This window comes from Pantherophis guttatus, chromosome 1, assembly GCF_059756535.1.
Source record: "Pantherophis guttatus breed Tessera chromosome 1, ASM5975653v1, whole genome shotgun sequence".
NCBI lineage: Eukaryota > Metazoa > Chordata > Lepidosauria > Squamata > Colubridae > Pantherophis > Pantherophis guttatus.
The window spans coordinates 303,636,814-303,659,500 of record NC_142063.1 but is presented as its reverse complement, the minus strand read 5'-3'; the positions used below and the strand labels follow the sequence as shown (position 1 = coordinate 303,659,500).

General features: G+C 34.2%; 1 protein-coding gene and 1 pseudogene across 1 annotated transcript in view; one reads left to right on the top strand and one right to left on the bottom strand.

Annotated features, from left to right (window-relative positions):
* Window positions 1-22,687, top strand: part of LRPPRC (leucine rich pentatricopeptide repeat containing) — a 96,197-nt gene that overhangs the window by 12,989 nt on the left and 60,521 nt on the right. The window contains exons 5-15 of the mRNA XM_034427671.3: window positions 8-66; window positions 586-672; window positions 1,654-1,780; window positions 3,003-3,147; window positions 3,434-3,588; window positions 4,339-4,444; window positions 4,535-4,642; window positions 12,223-12,341; window positions 14,807-14,900; window positions 15,606-15,675; window positions 19,798-19,825. Coding sequence (XP_034283562.2) covers window positions 8-66; window positions 586-672; window positions 1,654-1,780; window positions 3,003-3,147; window positions 3,434-3,588; window positions 4,339-4,444; window positions 4,535-4,642; window positions 12,223-12,341; window positions 14,807-14,900; window positions 15,606-15,675; window positions 19,798-19,825 — 1,098 coding nt within the window. The remainder of the gene's footprint in view (window positions 1-7; window positions 67-585; window positions 673-1,653; window positions 1,781-3,002; window positions 3,148-3,433; window positions 3,589-4,338; window positions 4,445-4,534; window positions 4,643-12,222; window positions 12,342-14,806; window positions 14,901-15,605; window positions 15,676-19,797; window positions 19,826-22,687) is intronic.
* On the bottom strand, window positions 8,505-9,142 carry LOC117672125 (cleavage and polyadenylation specificity factor subunit 5 pseudogene; annotated as a pseudogene).

The window sequence follows — 22,687 nt, the reverse complement described above, 5'->3', positions numbered from 1 at the left end:
TTTACAGGTCACATATCAGCGACTGATTGCTGCTTATTGCAACAAGGGAGATATTGATGGTTCCAGGTAACAACATAAACAAATAGCTTGCGGAAAATCTTGTGGGACAATCTTACATGTGTTTATTTTGAAGTATCTCCAATTGCGTTCAGTATAACTTACTCCAAATCTTGGGGAAATTTCAAAGAACTCTTTCACATAAACCGCTTAGAGAGGGCTGTGAAGCTCTGTGAATCGGTATATAAGTCTAAGTGCTATTGCTATTTTCCTGACTAGGCCATATTTTAATATATGAGTAGGAAGCCAGAAATTGAACAGTGTCTCTTAAAAAATGCCTAATTTTCCCTATTTCAATTAAAATATCTTTGAAGCTAAAATGGTGATTCTTAGGCAGAATGATAGATTGACATGTTCCTTTTTGCTAATCAAATTTTAGAATATTGTTCCATAATTCTTTTAACTAAAGCAACTGCCAATGTCATTCCTCTGCCTGTGTCTTCCTATCTCTATTTGTTATCTATAGCTCTACATACATTTTTCCTATTTTTCAAGGGAAAATTTATCTGATTTTGTTTTCATTTGCAGCAAAATTCTTAATATTATGAAAAGCAAAGATCTCCCAATAACAGAGTTGATTTTCAGCGCCCTTGTCACTGGTCATGCAAAAGCTGGGTAATTTATGTTTCTTATTCTCCTTAAATCATTGTCTAAACTTAATCTTAATTAGCCAATTATATTTTTAAATAGTTTGAATAGTTACAATAGAATCTATTTCATAATGAACTTCCTTACCTTATTCAGAGATCTCTGCTCATTCTAATATGAATGAGGATTTCCTGAATTGAAGCAGCTCTGCACATTAATATGAAGCAATATCTTTTTGTATGAGTGTCTTCTAGATGTGTGAGCTTGCTTGATCTATGTTCCAAGAAACATCCTATTCACACGTGTGAAATTACATTAAATGCATCTTTTTAAATTGGTTTGGAATTGAAAATAGCTGTTGCAGGCAAATTTGAGAAGGGGAGTTTTGATCCTTTTTCTGCCGTAATGCTGATTTTGAAACAACATCTACTACTTCAATATACATAAAGGTTCAATATCATATGCATGTCATTAAACAAATAATATGGTTAGATAAGATTTAATATGAGTAGATAAGATTTAAAAACTCCAAACCACAGACAAGCCGTGTGAGGAGATAATTGACATATATTAAGAGTCTGCCAATAGAGTGGGCTGTTGGAAAGGATTTTTCTGATACAGTAGTCTTTTTTTCAGAGAGATCTTGAATATTTATTACTGGATCAGTCCAAATCTGAAATTGCTGAAAATATCCACATCCCGTATACAGTACGCTGATACTTTTTTTGCTGTGACTGTGAATCTTTTTTTTTAGTAGAGCGCTTTCATCTTTTAATATAGTTCCTGAGCACTTTATACAAAAAAAGTCGAATTTTAAAAGTTGATGTTTTTCTTCTAATACATTCCACAGCTATTTAATTTTGTGTTCATTTCCTTTTACACAGCCATTTAATTAAATGTAAATAAATGTTAGATTCTGGACTTCTGGTTTCATTCATGGGCTAAGGACAAATGTCAGTCATGAAATACGTGTAATTATGTATGGTATTTTTCTCCATAATATTTCAGAGATATGGACAATGCAGTCAACATCCTTTCTGTCATGAGAGACACTAAAATTGAACCTGGTTCGGACACTTATTTGGCACTCTTGAATGCATATGCTGAGAAAGGCAACATAAACCAAATTGAAGAGGTAATTCCCTTTGTAAAGCTACAACTTATATCTCAGCTTAGGGCACTTTTAAAAAATAATTTGCTTCTGACCTTTTTAAATACAGTTCTTCCATAACTCACTATATATCTATCATATTAATCCAGAAAGGAAGATAGTCCTGAATTTGAGATGATATTCAAAAAAAAAAAAATGAAGATTATACAGGGAATACTGTATGAATACACACATAAAAATAAATATAATAATCCTATATAAAGCCCAACTCCATATTATGTCAATTTAAGATTACCAGAGCCACCTAAAACTAATTCTGTACATCTTTTTCATCCAAGAAGTTTATGCAGCTGATACTCTTTGCATATATAAACAAATAAATATAAAGGCAATGCTTTGGATAGACCTTGGATAAGAACAAAATGTTCCTAATTAAAATTGTCTATAAAAGTATCCCTTTTTAAAAGGAATAATTGATTATGCATGCCTAAACTATTTCCTTTCATATATACAAAAGTAGTAGGGAGTCATGGAGCTGACAGAAAGAAATGATATAACGACAGAGAAAGAAAAGAAAGACTATTTACAAAAAGCTCAATAGGAGCTATGCTAGCTCAGCATGTATGAAGACTTACTCTATTTTAGTCCTTTGCAGTTATTATGAAGTCCCATTGTTTTCCAGTCTATGCGTATTGGCAAGAGTCTACAGTGAGATAGAAGCCATCATCAAACTTAAAGCACTTCATTAAACTTATAGCTGTTAATGACAGCTTAAGCAATAATTTTGCTTAAAATTATTATTACATATAATAATAATAATTACAATAATTTTGTCAGTAAGCAAAACAATAATTGTAAAACGGTGCCATGTTTTGAATTCTGCAGTGACAATTTTATGGTAATCCCTCAAGAAATATTGTCTTAAGACCTGTTTACCTAATTAGCCAATGCCATATATCAGTATTGAATCAGTGTTTGCTACTTGCTAGGCATGTTATAAATCTGAAGAGTTTTTTTTATAGATGTTGCTCTCTGGAAAACAGTGTGTTCTTTTATTTGGTGGACACATAATACGATACCTGTATTGTTGAAAGTAGTACTGGGGAAGTTAACAGCTACATTTCTCAAAAGTTTATAATTGATAGCTAGATTCGTTTTTGTCTTGCCCACAAAACTAAATAAAAGAACAGCAATTATGATGTTTATAATAAACACTAACATAACATTTTTCTGTTTGCTGATATAGGAACTAAAAAATGTTGAAAGGGCTGAAATTTATCTTTCTGAAAGAGATTTTATGGATATCATTTTTACTCTTGCTAAGGCTGGATATTCTCAGTATGTACAAAATATTCTGGAGAAGATAAAGTTTAGTAAAGAAAGCATACCAGGTAATGGTTTTTCTGCAAGTATTTCAGGATATAGATGGCTAATTTTATTCTGTTAATGACATGTTGCGGGGAATGTAAGGTAAATGAGATTTGTTAATGTGTCCTATTTATGTAGCAGCCATAGAACCAGAATTGTAGGTAGAGTATATTTCTTGTGTAAGTATACATGTGTAAATACACATCAAAATATTCTTTTACTGGGATTTTCAGAAAATGCATGTTTATAAACTTTTGTCAATATCTTACAGCTTACATCTTTCCCTCTTTATTTTTATTCCAACTGTAGATGTAAAGAATCTTTGCCTGAGATTAATAACATTTAACTTAGAAGATACAGCTTTTGAAGTTCTGCATTCAGTTTTTGTGGCATTAGGGCTCACCTGTGAAAAACACAATACCCAGTGCAACTTTTTCTTACGACATTGTATAAATATGGAAACGGTATGTGAAGGCTCACAGTGGACCAAACAGGCTTAAAAGTGCATTCCTGCTTACAAAATTTCTCAAGCTGATTTTTGTGGATTGGTTTTAAAAGATGTGTTCAAACTAACCAAATCCAAATTATCAAATCCAAAGTTGGATTCTATGTTGTTTAGTGTCTAGGAATAAGCAAGAATTAACTTTCTCAATCCCTCCTTCCCCTGCCAACCACTAGACTTCTATAAAAATCTTTGGGGCCTTCTACTGTAAGTGGAATGGGTTGTGCTGTGGAAAGCTAACTAATATCCAATCCTCTTTCATAAATTCATATTTGTAAGTGGAACTCTCAGGGATTAATATAATGTGAAATTGGCAGAAAACTTTGCATATGTCTAGCTATTTCTGCTGGCATATTTTTAGATCTATTTTATTTAATTTCTTAAACATATTATTCTGATCTGTTAGGGTTTCCTTATGCACTTCTTATCTTCCTCTCCCCAACTAAGTTCTTCCTATATTCCAACTTAGAAAGAGAATTGCATTGTCTTGTCTCTTAGTCTTTATTTTCATCTGTATTCTGGATTGAAACCCAAGGAATTCTTCCCTGGTCTTTCACTGCTTGGCTGATAATTGTTAAGTGTAATATGGGTTTCCCAGTCAAAGTTTTTTTTAAAATCTGTTTTTCAAGATTTTGTGCTTTATTGTCATTATGATTTTGAATGATTTATTGAATAGTGGTGAGCTTAAATTCTTAAATCTTATTTCTTGCAGCCCTTGGCCAAATTGAAATATTTCTGCAGTGAGCTAAAAGCAAGCAACTTACACCCTTCACCTCTATTGTCAAGTTTATCCTTTGCATTGGAAGCAAAGAAAACTGGTATTTCTTTTTGCTGTTTAGCATTGCTGAAATTTTTGTATATATGTTGTTGTCATGCTCGTTAACTTTTCTCTTTCTGGATCTTTTAAGAGTTATCTATTGATATAATGAAGGTAATAAAAGAAGAAGGCTTATGTCTTAAACCTCACTATTTTTGGCCATTGCTGGCTCAGCACCAGGAAAAGAAAAACCCTGAAGGTTAGCACTTCTAATCAGATTTTGGTTATCATTAATACTAACACATAATAATGTTAACATGTTTGCACATGAGAACAACTCAGCAACATGTACAACTATCAAAACATTATTGTCTTTTGATGTAGTAGTGTACTGTATATTACAACAATTGCCTTGAAAGGTTATTATTTCATTCTTACTTTATTTTGTCATTGTTAATAATGTCACATTTGAAACTTTACAAAGAGCAATTATTATTTTAGCTTGGTTAAAACCAAGGTTCAATTTGTCACAATATTCTTGGCTGTCTTTTAATATTCTGAACTTGAAAGACAATACTGAAATCTAGACAAGCTTTTAAAATCAGGTTACTTTGTGCAAATTCTTCCTCTAAATATAAAAGAAATGAATCTTTTAGATGAGGTTTTCATCATTCTTTGCAATGATAAATGTGAACTTAGTTACGATAATAAAAGCATAAAACCTTCATTGTTGAATGAACTCTCATGATCTGACAGCATATTGATTGAAGGACTAAAGGATTGAAGGACTAAAATGCTCAGTTTTTGGATTTTTAAGTAGGCTTAAGCATTTAGCAAACATTTTCCCCTGTTACAGATGGGGGTGTCTATAAGATATGAGTAAGAATTGAACAAATATTAAATTTTAAAGGACAATATCTAATTCTTTGGTTTGCATTATTGGTAATTCAGAAAGAATGGACTGATAAAAAGATGCTTTTAAGAGAAGTACTTTCCCCTTGGGAAAATTAAAAACTGTCTTTTTCATCTTATTTCACAGTATAATGTGTTTTAGAATGCGATGCAGAGTTGTTAGTGTGACATGGATGACAAACAAAATGCAAAAACAACAAAAAAAAGAGCTTTTAGCAGGCAGTTCATATTGCAATTTTATTTTAAAATATACAGTCAAATTCCAACTTAGACTAAATGCTGAAACAAGTATTCCCTAATTGTTTCTGGCAATAAAAGTGTGCCAGTCTTTTTTAGAAAAGTCTTTATAAAACAACATTCTCTTATTAACTCTTTACATTCCTGAAAATGCTTAAAAGTACTGGGGAAAATAGCCTAATACAAACTTTGAATTCAAAATTGTTGGCAGTGTATTGCATCTCCTCCAACTATCCCCAAACTATACATACCACAATAAATTTCAGTTTAGCTATGTTTTATTTAATCCTATTTCTTTCCAGTTTGACTTACCTTTATCCCAAAACTAATGAATGGCTAGCTATAAGTAGTTATATTCATCCAGTAAAAAAGCTTCTTGCTGATAAGAAAGAAACAGTAAGTGTTGGTTTCATGATTCTTGCAATGAGAAGATGAATAGGCAAGCAGTTGTGAAGATTAAAATGTAGAAAAACTTTATGTATATTATTAAAAATCATGAGGTGCTTCTTCAGATAATGACTCCTTGACTCTCTTATCAATGAAATTCTAAATGTTGCATTCAGAATTCAATTCACTGTGTCAGTCTTTCTTCAAACATGGTGTGCTATCTTTTTTCTAGTGGTATAAACTTGAACTGAGGAATTATATGAACTCTTACCACAAAATAAGAATTCCTTTATGATGACAACATGTTAGAGTCCATTGTTTCAATAGTAGAGTGTATATGTATGTGTTGTATACACATTTAGCTCAGAGTTGAACTGTTGGATTCTCTTCTTGAATGTGTAGTGTTAAGATGCACAAATTTTCAGAAGTAATTTGTCATTCATTGAAGAAGCTATCCTTCTGTCAACAGGTGGGAAAGCTACTTTTAATTTTAAAAAACGCTTTTGAAATGTATTATTATTTAATTGGAATAGGACACCATTTAGCTATTTGATTTGAAGGCTATTTGTTGGATAATTTAAAGAACTAATGTTTTCTCATCTGTGCCTTGAAAGAGTTATTAAAATATGTTCAATCCTTAAAGCCATCAGTCTAAAACTTTGGGAGGTTAAGGATCCCTAGAGAACATTGATCCTTGTTTTTGCCATCCTAAAATGAAGCAACTGCAAACTTTTTGATGATTTCTCATTATACCTTATAATCAGCTTTTTTTTTTTATCAGGGTGGCTTCAAATAAAATCTCTGTCCCTGCAGACTACTTTGTTATTTGCAGAAAGTTATATGTAAGAGACAGCAGTAAAAACAGAAACCTTTGTTTTCAAATTAAGACTTTGTTTTCAAACCAGGACTAAATTATATAAACCAGCATATTTTATATTGTACCTTTGGAATGTAAATTTAAAAGATTATATTTATAAATCTTACCTTAAATTTTGTCTATAAAGAAATTACGCATTGGGTAAAGACATAGTTACCATGTGAATTTTTTTTTTGGTGTAAAAAAAGCTAAGCAATATAGTTGAGCTTGGTTCATGGTACTTTTCAGGATATACCTTTGTAATTTTATTATCATCTAATCTATTGTAGATAGTTCTGGAGTTATATGTAAAGATCTTCTATGAAATAGGAATTACAAATATGATTCCTCTAGATGTAGTAACAGAAAGAAACAGAGAGAAAGTGCAAACTTTGGTAGATTAGGTAACTGATGATTAAAAGATAACAAATATATCTGTCTACAATTAAATTGTACTTGGTTATCTTGCTTTTGATTAAAAAATGAATAGTTATCTAATTTGGAAACATCAGCATGTATTTTCTGAGACACTGAATGAGGGATAAGGCAATATATAAAATAAAAAAAAACAAGTTAATTCTGTTGTCATCATATATAATTGTAATGGAATTTGTGAATGACTTTCAGAAAGAGTGGAAGAGATGCTTTGAAACAATAAGACAAGAGAGGCAGAAGCTCCCAGTGACTTAATGATCAGAGAAATAAATTTAGGAAGGACCTATCCTAATGGTTCAAGTAGTTAAAAGCGACACAGGAAATTTCTACTTTCAGATTTGAATGATTCTGTCAAATTATGTACCTTACATTATAGTGAAATTATATAGAACTAGTCCTGTTTTCTGTCCAGTTTACCTAAGAAATGAAAACCTTCAAAAAGTATATCCATGTTTATTTTCAGTAGAGTACAATGTGGTTTCTGCAGTTAATCAATGGACTAATCCAATGATTTTAAACTGTGAAGTTTTAACAAAGTGTAAATACATATAAATAAATGAAGATTACAGATAGAGTTGGGAGAGATTTTTTTTCTTTTCACTATACATCTTATTCACTATAATTTATCAGTCCCATTTTTGTTTGAAGTTATTTTTTGGAAAAAAAATTAGTTGACAATCACAACATAAATCAGGGATGTCAAACTCAATTTCATTGAGGGCCGCATCAGGATTATGTTTGACCTTCGGGTGGGGTGGACATAGCCAGCTCAACGTCACTTGTGTTGGGGGCACCTATGGTGGCCCAAGCACTCTGCCAGCAAAAACGGGCCCCTGAGCTCCATTTTCAGCTGTGACGGCCTCTTGCAACCCTCTGCCAGTGAAAATGGAGTTTGGGAGTGCTGCCCGCGGCCCTTGCAAGCTCCATTTTCAGCTGTGATGGCTTCCAGCAACCCTCTGCCAGTGAAGACAGAGCTGAGGAGGGCCGCGTGCAGAAGCACTGCAGGCTCGTCCTTCACTATTTCCAGGGCGGCCCTACGGGCCACATTTAAGCACCCAGCAGGCCGGATCCAGCCCGCGGGTTTTGAGTTTGATGCCCTGACATAGATGATTAAAATACAATTACATTTTTTATTCCATTATATAAAAAGCCAAATTTCACTTTCTTGTTCAAAAGGTAGAAAGTTGGGGAGGGGAAAAAATGAATGGAGAGAGATAAAAAATCCTTATGTTTTCTCTTCTACATTTTAAAGCTCTTTCACACAGATATGGCTTATACTCATACTTCAGGAAATTCAGATGTAAATAGAAATGAACCAGCTCAAAAATTGTGGAAGACTGGAAATGATAGGATTATAGCCTGGTGCATTGTCATAAAGTTCAAATAAAAAAGCAACTACTAGCTTGAAAGTTTTGCAGATCACAAACAAGGCTTTTGTTTTTTTGAAGCTGAACCAAAAAATGCTTCTTGATCTCTTTTTGGTTTTGTAACCAAAAAGCTACAATGCATGTGTGATGCAGGGGTTCAAAATGTGGCCACCAATGCAATCATCAATGATCCAGACCCAAATTTTTTGTCATTAAATTTTTAAGATCTTCTACCTCATCTGGATTGAGTTCACCACCTAACAGTTTGAAGAAGGTTCTGCCCAATTGCAGCAGCAGCAGCATACGGGGCAACCTATATTTGTGCACAATGAGGATCCCTCGTTGGTTTACCTTACTCCAATCTTGTCAGATTCTTCCCTCATATATTAGAATTGGGTGCCTGCAGAACTATCCTCATAGCAGGATTCCTTTGTCCAAAGGTATAATTGCAAATGGGTACAGGTTAATGGTCCATTCTAGGTGAGAGGCTTGCTTTGCTGGATGTATCTGTTTCTGAACAGATCCCATGGGGCCAGCTGATCACAGTTGGGTAGATGATGGACATTCAATATAATTTTAGTGACTAAATGAACAAATCCTTTTTAATAAGTTGGAGATGAGTTATAATTGAATAAATGGATTATGGTAGGAATATAGAGAAACAGTGTTGTGTAATGAGTAAGAAACCAGACTAAAAGCTAGAAGATGCTGGGTTGTTGTTCTGTCTTAGGTACAAAGCTAGCAGAATAACTTTGGGCCAGTTCCTCTCTCTCAGCTTTAGGAAAAAGGCATTTGCAAGCCAGTTCTAAAAATCTTGCCAAGAAAAGTTCAGGGACTAATCCAGGCAGTTGCCAGAAGTCAACATTGACTCAGTGGTATTAACAAAGGAAAGGAACATTATTAATAATACTGATTAAAGTATTAAAACTAAATAACATTTTAGGATTCCATAGCACCCAAAGCAAAACAGTGAGTTAAGAGTGTCCATTATATGGCTGCATATTCAGACAATTTAAAGTAATTAGATTCTGGGTTTAGATGTGACAGAACATCTACTCTGTTTCTCCGAAAATAGGACCCATCCAGAAAATAAGCCCTAGCATGATTTTTCCAGATGCTCGTAATGTAAGCCCTACCCTAAAAATAAGGCCAGTTAAGATTGCCAGCCAGACGGATACATTTTTAATAATGTACCCAAAAATAAAACCTAACTGGAAAATAAGCCCTAATGCGTCTTATTTTCAGGGAAACATGGTATGAAGTTCCTGCATGGTCACTGAATACCCTACTTTATATATTTCATAAACAGGCTGGTGATAATTTGTATCCTTGCTTTATGATATACTGAACATAATTGATCATTGTGATTGCTTAAAAGTAAATGCACTGTTGTCATATATGAGTTTAATATTTTTAATTGTGGAAGAAGCAACAATGAATGAAAATTCAGTTAATGGTATTTTTCCATGTCTTCTAAACTTAAGTTTTAAGTGTTACCAGAGCTATTGACAATTACTTTGTAATTAATTATTTCTAAATAAAATTCCAGTTCTTCTGAAATCAAATCACTTTTCTATTTTAAGGCAAACTTCAATGAACGGTGTGGCTTTAACTTACTGTGACTTGTTTACATGTACTTTTAAGTGCTCAGCAGGAATTCACATTTAATTATTTGCACTGTGGTGCACTACATAAAAAATTCATGGAAGTGACACTTTTTCACAGGTTTCTACTGGTTTTAGACAAGGACTTCAGGAAAGTAGATTTTTTTAAAAAAAATAACACATGAGGAAACTTGGACTAATAATGTTTATGCTACTATTTTATATTTATTTACTTGTAATCCACCTTTATTTTTACAAATAACTCAAGGTGCAAACATATCCAACACACCATCCTCTTCCTATTTTCCCCACAAGAACCTTGTGAGGTGGGTTGGGCTGAGAGGGAGTGACTGACCCAAAGTCACTCAACTGGTTTTCATGGCTCACAGTCACAGTCTTCCACTTTCTAAACCTGGTTCCTTAACCATTAGACCAAATAAAAATGCTACTTCCAGTGCAGTTTTTGACATGAATCTCAAATTAACTCAATTCGATGTAATAAAATTCTGTGTATGCATTTCAAGAAAACCTAATTTCTGAACACTTTGTGGTAACCTTTTTTATAGCAATGTTAGTCTCTTATTTCTATTTTATTTTTTATTTTATGCCTTTGAGTCAATGTTGATTCCTGGTGACTGTGTGGGCCAGTCCCTGCAGTTTTCTTTCTTCCACTCAACTGGGTTTGTGCCTAAGGCGGTACTAGAACTCACAGTCTCCTGGTTTCTAGCCTGATGCTTTAACCACTATTGTACACCAAACCGGCATTCACTTTAAAATGTGCTTGTTGTAATGATAAGAATATAAAATGAGGTTATATTAATTAGAATGGTTAAAGACAGAGAAAGAAGCAGTAGAAAGGAAAGGAATAGTAGTAGAAAAGAAAAAGGAATATCCAGGTCCCATGGCATGGGACCTGGATATTTACGAGACCGCATTCTGCGTCCGGTAGCCTCCCACCAACCAGTACGCTCCCACAGAGAGGGTCTCCTCAGGGTGCCATCAGTTAGACAGTGTCGACTGGCGACCCCCAGGGGGAGAGCCTTCTCTGTGGGGGCACCTGCCCTTTGGAACGAGCTGCCCCCGGAGATTCGTCGGATTTCCGACCTCCGTACCTTCCGCCGCGCCTTTAAAATGCTATTATTCCATCAAGCAGGGCTGGCCTAAAATATTATTTTAATGGGTTACTGTATTTTAGACGATCAGCCAAACTATTTAATAATTTTAAATTGTTTTTAACTTTTGTATTGTTGGTTTTATCTTGGCTGTACACCACCCTGAGTCCCTTTGGGAGAAGGGCGGTATAAAAATTTAATAAACTAAACTAAACTAAACTAAACTAAACTAAACTAAACTGTCCAATCCTGGTCAGAAATTGAAATTAATGAACTTGGCAGTACTTAGTAAATTTCTTGGTAAAATTAGCGAGGAATCAAAGTAGTACTATTATTTACTGTGGAGATGCTGTGGAAGTCTTCCAAAAGAAAATCTTCCAAAAAGACATACATTTATCGTAGTGGGAGAATTAAATACTCCAGCAACTTTAGATTTTGCCTATCATGGTTCTTCCTGGTTCTTAGTGATTGTATCCATGCAGTTTTCTCAGCAGTGTAATAGAAATGGTTTATCATTGCCTCACAGGATTTTTTTAAAAAAAACTTTTATTACCAAGCCTGACCTGTGGAGCTTCTGTGATCAGCCATGGTTGGCTAAAGGCTGCCATCTTTAGCATGCTATTGGAAATGAAATCCTTTTCCAACTATTTAAACTTTAATTGTCTTCTACTTTCTTTATGAGAAATGAGACAATCTGCTTATAGAAAAATTCACATCCTAGGATCCAATAACCTGTATTAGAAGAGAATCAAGCAGAATACAGAAAAACAGAATACAGAAAAACAAAGGCCAATGTAATCTCTGCTTTCTATGTAATTTTGTCAACATAAAATAATCTAAACTTATAAAGCATTATGTAATCTTTATTTCATAGACTGAACTGAGCGATTAGCAAGCTATTGTTTAACACCTGTATTCTTTTTCTTTAGATATAATTAATGTCCTCAAAACTATGGATGAATTGGAGGTAGAGCCAACTATTGACACCTATTTATTATATGTTTTCACAAATTTGGATAACCTTGACCCTGTTCGCCAGAGGATTCAGGTAAGTTTATCATTTGTTTTAGCACTTTAGTACTTAATAACACTCATTGAAATTTCTGGGGCTGTATAGAAGTGAGGTTTAAGACTTTGATTCATGATGGAAGTATCAAGTAGTAGGACGATACATATTTGTTATATCAGATAAAGTAATTTTGTTAATTTTAAGATAAAAATCAACAGAGATGATGCATACTGTTGTGCCTGGAACTATTGCTTTAAAGAGAGCTGTCCTGGGCCAGTTCAAGTTACTAGTGATGGAATTATCACCAAAGGAATGGCTTGGGGACTGAGGACACTCCACTGTGATTTATCTGAGGCACATGTGAATATCAGGACAGACATTGTTTTGCTAAAATATACTTTATATGGGTATGATACAAAGAGATGTATCAGGGCAGTGAAGGATGGGAAACATCCTCAGAGTAAAAGTTGGCAGAGGGATAATGGTGGTGTTGCAAAGAAAAGAAGACAGGCTGCTTTTGGCTTCTTTTCTTCCTTTCTTTCTGGAACAAAAATAATCCAGGTTACTGTGGTGGTGGTTCCTCCATTCCAGAGGAGCATTTCTTCAATGCTACATCAGTTACTAGTAAGGCATCTGTTGTCTAGAATTTATTTCTGGATAAAGCCCTTGACTGTTTAACATACATCATGAGAGATCTGACTGAGAGCCAGGCTGCTCTGTAGTACAGCATGTTAGGATTGGAGGACAGAGTAGAATTGTTTTGATCGATACGAATTTTGTCTTATTGATCAGATGCGTTGGGCTAACAGTCTGCCAGTCTGAATATCTGATGATGCTTTTAGGTTGTAAGAGCAGGAAAATAGTGTTAATGGTTTAGTTGAATATTTGAACCTTATATGAATAAGGTTCTCTTCCTAAACTCAGTTTCTTCGTAACCCTTTTGTCCTAAGACTTTTCATTGTTCCCATTGAAATTACACACGCTGGAGAGGTTCAGGATTCCATGTCCTTCATATGATCACTAGCCTCTCCCAGCTGGTGTCTTGTCCCACACATAGACAGAGTGCACACTGGGTTTGTCTTTCTTTTTTCTTGAAACCAGTGATCTGAAGACAGAAAAACTTTGCATGGTTGTTCTCATATATAGATCACTCCTTTAGTGATCTTACATGAGGGGATAGTACAAGTCTTTCATGAGATAGAGAACTAAAGTGATCTGAAAAGATGCTTGGTATAACCTGTGTTTTCCTGAATCTGTCCATGATACTATTGAAAGTCTGTTTGATTTGTAAAATATAGAGATGAAAGCAGCAGTTGACATAATTTAGACATTCATGAATTTTGATATTAAAACTGGAAACAAGAATATTTAATCACACTTAATGGCTTGATGAGATACTAGATAACATTTTATAATCTTATATAAGTTGAACATAACAGGAAAGCAAATTATTTAAATAATAATAAGGGCTTGGCCTTATTATCGGGGGGGAGTCTTATTATTTTGGGGGTGTAGGAGGCCCGAGCGGCCTGCTCACTCACAGCTGGGAGTCCGGCAGAGAGAGGTTCCCCTTCTGTTAAGGAATATGCGCAGAGTAACCCTTGAGTAGCAAGATTGTGCACATGAGAAACGGCTGAGAATGATTGTGAATAAGCACTGTCAATACAGACACACTGAGTTGTGATATTCTTTTACTTTTTGGAAAAAGTAAAGCACGGGCGGCAAAAGGGGCAGGGGGGCGCAGGAGTTTGCAGGGATGTGGCTACCTTGGGAGGGCTGGTGGGGTGAGGGACTTGTGTGTGTGAGAGAGGGGGGGGGCTTATTTTCAGGGGAGGGCGTATATTTAGGCCCACCCCAAAAATAAAGCTTGGCCTTATTTTCAGGACATGTCTTATTTTCAGGGAAACACGGTAGCTAAATTCCTTGCAAAGTGAGTTCTCTCTACCATAAAATGATAGTCTATAAACAAAGCATATATTTTAGTCTAGGATATCCTTCACACTTCCTTCCAAAAAAGCTTATCTTAGCTAGATCTCCTTTTCTACCAAATGTAATATTGCACACAGCACATTAAAAACATTCAGAGATATAAAGTTAATTTTATAAAGGACTTTGGCTCTTTTGTACAGCAATCAAAACATTTCTCACTATTGTTAATATGAAAAGCTGGAGAGTTTGCACTATATTTACAATTCTAACAAATTGAAATGGATACTGTCTTTTAAAATGATTGCTTTGAAGGTCTACTGTGCACATTCTGTGTGTTTAGTCTTTAAATTACAATTCTAAAATTATGCTTTGCATAAATAGTGTTTTTTTTTTTTTTGAGAACTTTAATAATATCTGTAAGGTAAGCCGTTGTACACCCTGAATTACAGAAGACAGCCTTGGTCAAGGTTGGAAGGCTGTTGGCCAAACCCACACCAGATCTGAAATATGAAGTATTTTAGAGAGTTTGACTATGATGATATACCAGGTACTACTGTATTCCCATCTTTCCATAGGAAAAAGGCAATCCTTTGGAAACCAATAGATTCTTAGCAGCAGAAATCAGGCATGAAGCTTCACATGGCAGACTGGATAAAGTTTATCAGTTATGTAAGTGCTCTTGTTTTATATATTATCTGAGTAGCCTGTTTGGAAAAGTAGTGTGAGGTAATTCTAAGAATGGTAAATGTTGATAATTTATACAAAAATACTTGTTATTTAAGATTATTTGAAGTAGTATTTTAATATGTCTCTGTTTATGATTAGAAGCAAGTATAATATGTAAATTAGCCTTTTGTTTCATTTTAAAAAGCCCATATCCTTTTGATAGAAGAAAGAGATGATACATTACCTACTGTTCTTAAGATATTCTTCTTAAAAAATATTGCAGAAATTATGTAACTACTATGAGCAGTTTTAATAGATATACCTTTAATGGTCTATTTGAATCTCACTGTGCTATAAAATTAATATAAGCTTTAACACTGTTTTTGAGAACTATACTTAAATGAAAAGAGTTATATCTAATTTGACTGGAAAATCTGAATTTATAGAACACATCCTTTATTTATTTAAGAATAAAGTTTATTTAAACTTAGCCATGAACAGGAACTGATTAGGAAACAGGGAGAAAGACAGGGTTAATATGTCTTTATAGTGAAATATAAAGCAATAGCTCTATCAAGTATGTGTATATAACATTAAATATTTTGTTTTCCTTCATAGCATATTGGTTTTAAAATAACAATTGTTGAATCAGTGTTGTTTAGAGAAGTACAAATCAATGCATACTGAATAATTTAATTTAACTTGCAGTATCTTCTCCAAACACCTGGACAACGGACAGGAATCATATCAGGAACAGTATAATCCTTGGATTTAGAAGGTATGACTTATGAAATCTTATATTTTGGATATCTTTGGTTCCAAGTTCCAACTTTCTTTTTCTGTTATTTAAGGCACTTTTTTAAAATAGCTATTTGTAGCTAATAATATCCCACTGTTCTGGCAGGATCTTTTAGGGCTCTCTTTGTGGCTAGGCTTCAGTGTTGTTAAAGTTTAATATCCTGTTCTAAAAGTGGAAAAGTTAAGGTTCAGTAAATTGAAAACAGAATTTATTTATTTTGTCTTTCATTGTTTTAGATTTATATTCCAGTTTTCCTAGGAGATCATGGCACCTTCCAAATATCCCCTTATAAGAAGCATCTTTGTGTGGGGTGGCTGAGCTAAATTATCAAATCCCAAATTTCATAATGAGCTTCTATTGCTGAAACTACTCTGATAATATCACATTGACTATCAAGTAAAATAGTATTTATATAAAATATTCACAAAGTATTTTATATACATATTATACTTCAAAGATACTATCACAGTAATACTAGTCACAATTAGGATAGATTAATCAGTAGTATGTATTCTAGAGCACACAGTAGATGCTTTACCTAATGCCATCCCATAAATTTATGCCTAAATTCAGATTTGAATTTAAAAACTTTGTAATCATAGTTAATTTTATTAGAGATTGGACTACTCAAACCTAATATAATATATACATATAAGGATTCTTTTTCAGAACTTTTTAGTTTTACTGTTTTTTTTTTCTTTCAAATACTAAAAATCTTGTGTTGATATTAATCCTCACTTAATGATGCATATGAAAGAAACGTTCATGTAAATGCATTTTGTCAGTGGTTGTAATTTTTCTGTTGAGCTTATATGATACTTGGTGCTATCTACATCTTTTTATTTGTCCTTTATTTGTAGTGCGTTGGTTGCTTAAAGTTTTACTCTTGGTGAACAATTTTTTTTTTTCATGTTTATACCCTACCGCAATATTATACAGTCTTGGTGGCTCACAACATAAAACTATAATGGAAAGAAATCAGACAAGAATGGTGGTAATTCAAATTTGTGGCAGCAAGACAAAACAAAAAGGGAAATTACTGTTCAAAGAAAAATCAGCAAGTGACAAAAATGGAGACTATGTTTGGCTTATAGGAGAGATGTTACAATTTTGTTACACAGTATTTTTTGGGCCTGACTGTAAACTGTGTAGACATAATAGATAGGAAAAAATGAAGGAAATCAGAATTTGGCTATAGAGAGAGAAAACCAAAAAATAATCAGCATTAAAGTAGAGAGAGCAAGCAAAATAAGAAATGGGTGGCAATTACATGCAAATTGTAGGGAGATGGAAAAAACTAAAATTACCTTATTTGAAAAAGAGATACAGTGACAGACAAGGAAAACAGTAACAGGTACAGGTGAGACAAAACAGATTGTTTTACTATACGTGTGTATCACTAAAGGGGTAAATCATCCTAGTTCTTGGCAAGATGTTTCAAAATCTGAACCAATTGGAAGTAAAAGTGATTAGGATTATATTGTCATTTATCCAGGGAGAAAGACTAAGTTATAAACAATTATTAGTATAGAGGAAATCTGTGAACTGTTTTTATGTTATTAAATTGTAGTGTCAGGATAAATTACTTGTCAGTTCAGAGTAGAAATTACCCTGTAAAAGTAATCCAGAGTTAGAAGACACATAGTTTACTAGAAATGCTGAAAGTATATGCTGCTTTTGTCACAGAACACAGAAACCATACTATGAATAGTTTTCCATAAGATTCTCATACAGATAGTCCTCGAGTTATAATCATTTGTTTAATGATGATCAGGAATTATGATGGCCTCATTATAGTGCTTTACAGCTTGTGAAGCCCTTCTGGCTGTTGCAAAACATAGCACTACCACCTTTTGGTTACGTGATTGCAATCGAAGTATTTGGCACTTATAACTGATTGCCAAGTAGCCCACAATCATGTAATCACCATTTACATTCTTCTCTGCCCACTGGCTTTCTGGGGAAGCTGACATGGAAATTTGCAGGCTGCTGCTGCTGCTGCCAAAAGACTCTCTCGTCTCTGGGATCTGGTTGAAAGAATGGCCAGCTGAGGGGAGCTAAACTCTTTAAAATCCTGAAGGTTTCACCTCTGTTCCTGCTCCCTGCTGAGGGAGTTCTTGTCTGTGCACGGAGGGGAGCTGTACTCCTTCAGCAGTCCAAGAGGCTTCTTGGATGAGAAGTGAAACATTTTCAAAGAAAAACAATAAAGTCCAATTGCCTCTTGAAAAGGCACCTTTGGGACAACCATGACCTGGATGACTGAGAATTTCCATAGACATTTACTCCTTCAGCAGGACTCAAGACAGGTTCCTGCATCTTACCAAAGGAGTTGCCTTCAATGCATGGAAGGGAGCTGCAATCCTTTCGCAGGCAGCTCTTTCAACTAACCCTCAGAAATGAGAGGGAGCTAAAAATAAAGCAGAAAATGGAGAGGCAGCATGATATGATAAGGTGCCCAAAATGCTTCAAGTGGGTGGGTGGGTGGGAGGCCCTGAGAGGATCGGCAAAGGCCATGCACAAAGTGCTGCTTTGCTCTGAGGCTAAAGATCCTGATTGGATTTCAGCAGGGAGGATTTTCACTTCCTGAGCAGAGTGACCTGGCACAGGTCACATGCGAGTATCTCTCCACTCAAGAGGCTAAAAACATTTCTTGGATTTTGGCAGAGTGTATTTTCAGCTCCTGAGTGGGATTTTCCCTGCTCCCCTGAGGCCGGAATGGGATAACTCACTGCAGCCAACTTGCCACAACCAACTCAGCCATGGTCATTTTGCCATGGTCAATTCACTGCGACCAAGTTGCCACAGGACAATTCAACAATTCAGTTTAATTATTTAGAATAATTAAAACATTATTTTAATTTTTGTCATTCACTTTTCATTTTGTCCCTCCTTTCGCATCCTTTCTTTAATTATTCTATTCTACCATTTCTTTGATATTAGTGTAACACTTGTCCTGCGGTGAGTTGGCCATGGCAAGTTGGCCGCAGTGAGTTGTCCTAGATCCCCCTGAGGCACCCTGCACTGCTTTCCTGTCTGCTTAATGACCCATGGGATCACTTAAGAACCACAAACAACAATGCCAGGATTGCAGTCATTAAGATAAGCATTAACGTGGCAACTACCTGAACTAGTCCCTGCAGTTTTCTTGGCAAGGTTTCAGATATGGTTCAGTCTCTGAAAGAAAATGATTTGCACAAAGCTGGCTTTGTGCCCAAGACATTACAATTTCTAGGGTAAAGCAGATAAATTTGTTGTAAACATTTAGAAAGCATATCTGAGAAAGAGGAGTATAAAAATATTTTACATTATATATTCTAATCCAGCAATTGTCAAATATGATACTTCTGTTTGAAGAAGTAGAGGTTCTGTTCATGGATTAAAATAAGCTATATCCCTTTGTGGCATTGCTCAGTATCCTGCAGACATTCCTGGATACAACTGTATGCATATTTACTTGTATGAGAGGCAGGACCATATTATCAGGAACTTAGATCACAGAGGAGGCAACATGTGTGCAATTGCACATGGAATGCTTTTGTTTCCAGAGATAGGTTTTATTATTTTCATGATATTATGGGATGAGGCTTGCTCACACGGTGAAGGCTCCAGTTATATAACTTTGAATAGGATTAGTATCTTTACTCATTTTAAAAAGCAATCATTGTTCTACAAGAAAATTCCATATAGTATAATAGTTGGTGATACAAAAATAAATAGTGGAGATTAGGCTAGTTGTTTAAAGCTGTGAGGTTTGTGGTTTCAAGTCAATTTCGTGATGGAAAAATGTATTAAATACAGCAGGCAGTGTAGGTGGTATAGGTAAAAGATTACACAGATTGCATGTATTTGAAATGCAATGAGATGATAGATTCGAACATTATCACAAAAACTCCAGTGGTAGTGATCGTCTGTAAATATAGTAAAATCATTTTGCAAAGATAGGCTTATGCTAAAATATATATGTCAATTATTTCTTAACTTTCTTCACTTAAGCAAATCTTCTGAACTCATGATGTGACTATTCAGTTGTATTGAGCACTCAAAATAAATAATAGTTTTTTTTTTAATTTCCAATTTATTATCTTCTGCTGCCCTCTGCAGGTGTACTGATGTTGATCTTTGGATCAAGGTAAGTAAAGACAGTTAAGCTGCAATGGGGAGATATTTTGGGTACACAGTATTGGAACAGTACAATAAATAGAAAGATCTCCTATTTCAGATGTAAGTCTAATCTTTTACTACACCTACGTGAAGCATTTTAATTTGTCATGAGTTATCTAAAGTTAAATATTTTTAACTCCTTTTGATCTCAGTGGGGAAAATTAAGCATGTAATTAATACTTTTTCCTTGTCTGTATTTGGTCTTTCAAATGCTTGGCTTTGTTTTATAATCTATTGCTCATGTTGTGACTGTGAATTCATATTAATGTAGAAATGGCATTTATTATTGCATTTATTAAGTAAGCACTAATTTTATTGTTCATGGTAGGAGATACATTTTTCTTTTAGGTAGGGGCAGCAGTTTTTGTCTTTATAAGAGATATTCCAAGTACCAGTTGGAAATATTTGATGGTATAAAAACCCAACAAGTTTTGGAAAATTTCTTTTTAAAGGATTTACAAAACAAAACCTTATAAATGTAAAAATGCCTATTAATATTTTTCCAAAGACAATAACTACTGTTAAAGTTAAAGTAACTACTAGTAAGTGTGCTAGCAGCTTCTCTTCAAACAAATGTAGCTGTAAACATAGCTGATTTTTTTTTTAAATCAACATTCTGTAGCTTCATTTTTAATAATTAGGAAATAAAAATGTTAAAGCTATTTTTGAAAGGCTTTTTCAATACAGGTAGTTCTTGGTTAATGTCAGCAATTGGGGCTGGAAATTCTATCACTAAGCAACACAATCATAAAGCATGCCATGTAATCTTACTGCTTAGTGATGGAAATTCTGGTACTCCCAGTTGTCATCATTAAGCGAAATGTGCTTCTTCATTAAACACGATATCACATGGATGCCAATTGTGACCTCCTGCCGGCTTCCCCATTGACTTTGATAGTAGGAAGCTGGCAAGCAGCAATAATTACCATTAGGACACTGCTAAGGCTGGAAGTTTGATGACCAGTTGCAAGTACCATTCATTCACCATCATGGTAAATGTCACTGCATGGGTGGTAATGGTGTGGATTTATTTTCTTTTGTATAAGACTTTGAAACAAAATTTAAAAAATGATAAATGAAAATAAACCAGATTTTTTAAAAACATGGATTTAATGAGTTATACCTTCTCTTTTCCAAAAATGGACATATTTTGTTTTTTCAAATGGTTATCCTTGCTGTAGCTTCATCTTACCTGACATAATTGTTTTGATATTTTAGTAACAAATTTAGGATAATAAAATATTCATTATAAAATATATTTCTTTTACTGTAGATTCAAATTACATATTGTGTTTTTAGTATTACCTAAATTCATTCAAGTTTTTACTTGAATAAAATTGCTTGATGTTATTAAGCAGCCTCTTCGATAAAGACATTTTTCAAACTTTGTGGTTTCTCTGCAGTAAAATAATTCTAATTGATACTTCTAATGCTCTCCCCCTTTTTATTTATTTTTCTTCCAAATCAGTGATTTCCAAACCACTGAAATATTGGGGACAAAATATGCAAAGGAACTCAGGTCTCTGCCCATTAGTTTTGTCTACTATTAAAACCTGAAAGAATTTGAACCACATTTGTTATGATGGGATAAATTGGCAAAAGAGATAGCACATCTGAAACTGGACGGGCTGTGGAGAAAAATATTTTATGAAAAAAATATCCGTGGTGCATCCCAGTAGGAAAGGAAGTTGGGCAGCTGCTTAAAATGTTGGCAGCTGTTCCATTCTAAGTTTCCTCCCTTCTCCCTCTGTGATGCTTTGAGCTTTCCAGTTCACCTCTATAAACACACACAGATAAACATGAGGGGAAAATGATACCTCACAAACACAAACACACACTTCACTAAACAGAAGAAAATGCTTATGCCTTCTATGGCCAGTGTTGATGAAGGAACTAGAAGGAATTGTAGAAGCTATGCTTTCCCTGACTTAGTTTGGCTTATAGTGCCTACTTTTGTTCTTTTTGTTTATTGTAAGAAGTGTGACACCTTATAACAAATAGACATTTGGCCAGTCATAATGCCCTCCCATTCCTTTTACACTGGTAGTTTCCCCCTAAAAAAGTAAAGGACTGGGGCAACTGTTACTTGGAAAGGTTTAAAAGGCTCTGTATACAAAAGGACTAGGGGTTGTTGTTGTGTGGTGTGTGGGGTTTTTTTTTTTTTTTTGGCCAACATAGCTCTCTATTGGTGTAATTGTCCTTGATAATTATGTATAAAGAGATGAGCAGTGAGGAAAAAGCTTTCTTATTTATTAGATTTATGCAGAAAAGCTAAAGTAATTCCAATATTTTAACTACTGGAGATAAACAGTATGTAAGGCAAGTAGTCAGTAAAGGCAAGTAAAATATCTTGAAATCTCTTTTTTTGGTCAGAGTTGCCAGAATATGTTCATTAAAATGGATTTTAATGAGGGTGGAAAATCTTGTTCCCTTAATAGTAGGAAGGGTAATTAAGGTTAAGAAAAAAACTTTGAAGTTAAACAGCTGACCCAAATAGCCGCTACCTAGATCCTTTGGTTACTATTAGCCATCAAGTATTAAGGAATAGTTCTTTTGTTTCACTCCCTCCAATTCTATTTAACTGTTACAGCAAGTATACTATGCTATTTCTAAATTAAATACTTAATTGGAATAGAGTCTGTTATGCACAGTGCAAGTTCCTGTTAAAATTAATTTGTAAATAATGATAGCAAACTACTTAGATCCCAAATTTTAAACCTTTAAACAATATTGTTTTAGTGCTTCATGATTTTTTTTTCTTTATGATCGCTCGTGATGGTAAAATGCATGAATCTTTTGTTGTGCAATGTTTTAAAAAATATTAAAAGCT